Genomic DNA, 5,393 nt, shown 5'->3' with positions numbered 1-5,393 from the left:
AATGTAATGGGCTCCTGTACCAGCAGCAATGCAATGACACAAGACAGCTCTGAGGGATTTATGGTAAAGATGCTACCCACATTCAGAGGAAGGACTGCAGGAGAGGAAACATATAAGATAAACAATTGCTTGAATGCATGGGCTGAGGTGGACATGAATGGGAAATAGACCCTGAACAAGGACACTTGATACAACCAGTGGAAATGTGCGTTGGCCATGGGTGGGGGGATATTGGGGGGTGAAGGGGAAAGTAGGGGCATAAAGTATGTAAACAGATTAAAAACGAATATTAATAAATGTCTAATAAAAAAAAAGAGGAGAATCTACTTGCTTGATTTCATTCTTACAGGTTTAGTTATCTCCAGAATTGGCTTCTTGTTCTTGACGCTATTAAATGACTTTTTAGTGAATTTTCACCTAGAAGTATATGAGTATGCTAATATAACGAGAACTATAAATATCTTCTGGACAATTTTCAACTATTTAAGTGTCTGGTTAGCTACATGCCTTAGTATATTCTATTGCTTGAAGTTAGCCAATTTCTCCCACTCTCTTTTCCTCTGGTTGAAAGGGAGAATTAACAGACTAATTCCTATAATTCTACTGGCATCCTTGTTCATGTCTATATTCATTAACCTTCCAGTAATAGTGAAATTTAATGAGGATTTCAGGAGCCAGGTAAGCAGAAGGAACAAGAGAAATAACACTCCAACACCCCAAATGAGTAATTCTTCATATTTTGACAAGGTGGTTTTCCTCAATCTGGGGGCTCTCTTTGCCTTTACTGTGTCCCTGATATCATTTTTCCTGTTAATACTCTCCCTGTGGAGACATACAAGGAAGATAAAACTCAGTGCTATAGATGCTAGAGATACCAGCACAGAGATCCATTTGAGAGCCATGAAAGCTGTGATCTCTTTCCTCATCCTCTTTGTCATTTATTGTTTGCCCTTTCTCATAGCCACATCCAGCTCCTTTCTTTCCAGGGAATGAACTAGCAATGATATTTGGTGAGATAATTGCAGACATCTACCCCTCAGACCACTCATTTATCCTGATTTTGGGGAACATCAAGCTGAGGCAAACATCCTTGAGTGTACTAAAGCAGATGAAAAATTTCCTCAAAGGAAAAAATCTTTAGTACCCTAGACCAACCTGTGAAGAAACAAATATCTTCTGGTGGAATGAAAGAGACTGAGAGCTCTCCTAGAACTTGCTTACTTCCCTTAGTTTTTAAATTAGTTGTAGGTTTATAGTCTTGGATATTATTAATAGTATTTGAAATTTTCATGGCTCTGTCAGGAAATAGCAGATAGAGGCAGGTCATTCATTGATTTTACTCCCATATCACCATCCTCTTTCCTGGAAAACGTAACTTGGAGAGAAGCAGCTAAAGTATGGACAGAATCTGATCTGCATGGATCATGGGGCTCAAAGTGAATTCCGCAAGGAATTCATTGTATATTATTAATATTCCACCACTTAATCACAGTGATTCATTTTAACCACAGTACTCAAGATAACCAAAAAAAGAGGGAAAAAACCCAAAACCCAGCCAATCACTACTCTAAAGATTAAAATGAAGAGAAAAATAATTTTCCCTTTCTTTTTTAACATACATTTTGAACTCTTATGCATTTTCTCTTCTTTAAAAAATCATTTGTACTAAAATAAAATCACTGTAGTAATGTATGTTTAAGTAAGTGAATGAAAAGGGAATATATGTATACAGTTGTACTTCACATAGTATTTTGCATACAGCAGGTGTAAGCATGTGATTTGTGCAAGGGGGATGGGACAAAAAGGAGCCAGAAAAGGCAGTTCCTGACAGTTGCTGACAGTTGAGACCAAAGAGAATTCTGGGAATTTCTCCAAGGAAGAAGAAGAGGAGAGATCTTTAGGTGGAGGACTGGGAGGAGAGAGGAAGATGTGGGAAGCCAATAAGAGAATAGATAAAAATCTGAGACCCCTCTTTTGACACCTCTTATGATCCATGCCTTTTCTTATTGGAAAAACATTATAGAGTTATTGGAAAGTCCATACTCAGACCAGAAGCTACTGAGTTAACAATTTCTCTCCTTGATAATTAAGAAGTCCAAACCCTAAAAAATATATTACTTAGATAAGGATTGGAGCCAGACAATTTAGTCCAGACTATCTGACCAGGTGCAGATCTGTAAATCAAGGCAGAACGCAATTAGTAAACATCTCCATGAAATTTATTTCTGCTCCCAGAAGTAAACCCCTACTAATTGGTGGTTGGAATTTGGCCCTTGTCCTTGCACCTATATCTCTACTTTTTAGACTTTAATGGATTGTGTATGATTTGTAACCCCATTCACAGCTGTTATTCTTTCTTTGTGTTCTTTGTTTGAAACCAGTATAAAATAAAGTCCAAATCCCATTGCGTTAGAACAGCATGGGCTAACCACTAGTCTAGTTGTTCTCATTTTCTTTCTCCTGCTTTAACCATCCTATGCCACCACGCCGCTCAGGACCCCAAAAAATCATATAGAGGCATGGCCCCCTATAGGAAGAGGACATGCCAGCTCAGATCCAGTCCTGAGGGCTTCCTGAGGATCTTTGTTTTGGAAAATGAAACCCTGATTCCCTGATCAAAGCCATTCCATCACATCTCACCCATCAAGACTTCAACCATTGAGTAAGCTAAATTTGGACTCCATTTTGGGAGAAATCTCTTACTCTCCTTCACCCATTCCCAACCTTGCAGAGAGACTCTTTTTCTTTCAAACCTTACAATTATAGGAAAGGATGGAAATAGAGAAACAGAAGGAGAAGGCGGGAGGGGAGGAGCTTAGGTGTGGGAAACACTGGAGTTCCCCCCAAGTGATGGACCCCATAGCAATAGTGAACAAGGCTCCCCAAAATCCCTCTGCCCTTCACCCCTTTTCCCAATACCAGAATTGCAAATAATAAAAGCCATTCATCAGTCAGATAGCTTTACAGAGTGGCTGAGGGACAACAAGGGAGAGGGGAACCACAGCTTGACCTGGCTGCCTCCATCTTGAAGCCAGATTACCCTCTGTGAAATTAACTGATTGAGGGTGGGGGGAGGTTTTGTGAACCCCATCCTCATTCTGAATTGGATTGGGGTACCACATACCTCATCTTATAGGGAAGCCTTGCCCCCAACTCCTGTGGGGTGGCATGAACATCCAGGTCACTCGATTTCAGGGTGACACCCCCTTAAAATTTCCAGTGTATATTCGGCTCCAGGGGAGAGCTGCAAGAGAGACTCACCACATAGACTTTCTCTCTCCCACTCTATCAAACATCCCAATCCAACTCCTTTATTATTAAATAGTTTCTCCTTAAATATTTGTGGAAGTAAGGAAGAGAGGGAGGGCGAGAGGGAAGAAGGAAGGAAGGAAGGAAAGAAGGAAGCAGGAAAGGAAGGAAGGAAGAAAATAAATAAACAGAAAAAGAAGAAAAAGAAAGAAAACAAAGGGAAGGGAAAAGAAAGAAAGAAAAAGGAAGAAAGGAAGNAAGAAAGAAAACAAAGGGAAGGGAAAAGAAAGAAAGAAAAAGGAAGAAAGGAAGAAAGAAAAAAGAAAGAAAAAGAAAGAAAGAAAGGAAGGAAGGAAGGAAGGAAGGAAGGAAGGAAGGAAGGAAGGAAGGAAGGAAGAAAATGATTTTTCTCTTTACCCAGAGTGTTTCTAAATGGCAGTCTGCCTCTGCCACAGAGGTCTGGTTGGATATTATATTTGGGGTACAAGATGATTGTTTACTGAATCTTTTGTTCACAGACATGAAAACATTTTTGTCACCCCATTCCTCTATATCACCTTTTTCATCTCTGCTGAGATATTTGGACTTATTTATTTAGTTAGTTAGAGAGATTTTATTTAATTATTTGATTTAGAATATTTTACATGGTTACATGATTCATGTTCTTTACTTCTCCTCCTTCCCTCCTAATCTCCCCCTAGTCAATGAGTAATTCCACTGAGTTTTACATAAAGTCATAGATTAAGACCTGTTTCTATATTATTAATATTTGCATTATGGTGATTGCTTAGTCTACATCTTCAATCATATCCTCATCAACCCATGTGATTAAACAGTTCTTTCTTTTCTGTGTTTCTACTCCCACAGTTCTTTCTCTGGATGTGGATAGCATTCTTTCTCATAAGTCCCTCAGAATTGTCCTGGGTCACTGCATTGCTGCTAGTAGAGAAGTCCATTACATTCAATTGTGCCACAGCATATCCATATCTGTGTATATGGTTCTCCTCCTTCTGCTCCTTTCACTCTGCATCAATTACTGGAGATTGTTCCAGTTCATATGGAATTCCTCCAGTTCATTATTCCATATAGCACAATAATACTCAATCACCAAAAGATACCACAATTTGTTCAGGCATTCCCCAATCAAAGGGCATCCCCCCATTTTCCAATGTTTTACCACTACAAAGAGTGGACCTATAAATATTTTTGTACAAGTCTTTTCCCTTATTATCTCTTTGGGGTCTAAACTCAGTGGTAGTATAGCTGAATCAAAAGGGAGACAGTCTTTTAAACCCTTTGCACATAGTTCTAAATTGCAATCCAGAATGGTTGGATCAATTCAAATCTCCACCAGCAATCCATTAATGTCCCAATTTTGCCAAATCCCCTCCAACATATATTTTTTTTAATAATTTTTTTAGAATAATTTTCATTGGTTACAAAATTCATGTTTTTACTTTACCCTTCACCAACCCTTCAACCCCCCTGACCCTTCCCCTCCATAGTCAAGAATTATTTACATATTATTGATAGTTACATTGGTGTGGTCTTTTGGAGTCAACATCCCCAATTATATCCTCATCAACCCAAGTGTTCAAGCAGTTGTTTTTCTTCTGTGTTTCCACTTGTGTAGTTCTTTCTCTGAATGTGGGTAGTGTCCCTCAGAATTGTCTTGGGTCATTGCATTGCTGCTAGGACAGATGTTCATTACATGAGATATTACCACAGTATATCAGCCTCTCTGTACAATGTTCTTCTAGCTCTGCTCCTTTCACTCTGCATCAATTCCTAGAGGTTTTTCCAGTTCACATGGAATTCCTCCAGTTTTTTATTCCTTTGAGCACAATACTATTCCATCACAGCAGATACTACAACTTTTTCAGCCATTCCCCAATTGAAGGATATACCCTCATTTTCCAGTTTTTTGCCATCACAAAAAGCATGGCTATAAATATTCTTGTACAAGTCTTTTCATCTCTGATCTCTTTGGGGTACAAAACCAGCACAGGTATGGCTGGATCAAAGGACAGGCAGTCTTTTAGGGTTCTTTGGGCATAGTTCGAAATTGCCATCCAGAATGGTTGGATCAGTTCACAACTCCACCAGCAGTGCATTAACGTCCCAATTTTGCCACATCCTCTCCA

The 5,393-nt window shown here is 39.1% G+C and overlaps 1 protein-coding gene across 1 annotated transcript; it reads left to right on the top strand.

Moving 5' to 3' along the window:
• Nucleotides 1–349: 349 nt before the first annotated feature.
• On the top strand, nucleotides 350–1,141 carry LOC123255522 (taste receptor type 2 member 7-like; the record flags this gene model as incomplete). The annotated part of the gene is given in 2 exon segments (XM_044684299.1): nucleotides 350–983; nucleotides 985–1,141. Coding segments are annotated over 2 exon segments (791 nt in total), but the record flags the coding sequence as incomplete, so codon positions are not given.
• Nucleotides 1,142–5,393: the final 4,252 nt, after the last annotated feature.

The sequence above is a fragment of the Gracilinanus agilis genome, unplaced genomic scaffold, assembly GCF_016433145.1.
Source record: "Gracilinanus agilis isolate LMUSP501 unplaced genomic scaffold, AgileGrace unplaced_scaffold47918, whole genome shotgun sequence".
Taxonomy (NCBI): Eukaryota; Metazoa; Chordata; class Mammalia; order Didelphimorphia; family Didelphidae; genus Gracilinanus; species Gracilinanus agilis.
The sequence above is the reverse complement of the archived record's forward strand: the minus strand, read 5'-3'. Positions and strand labels throughout refer to the sequence as shown.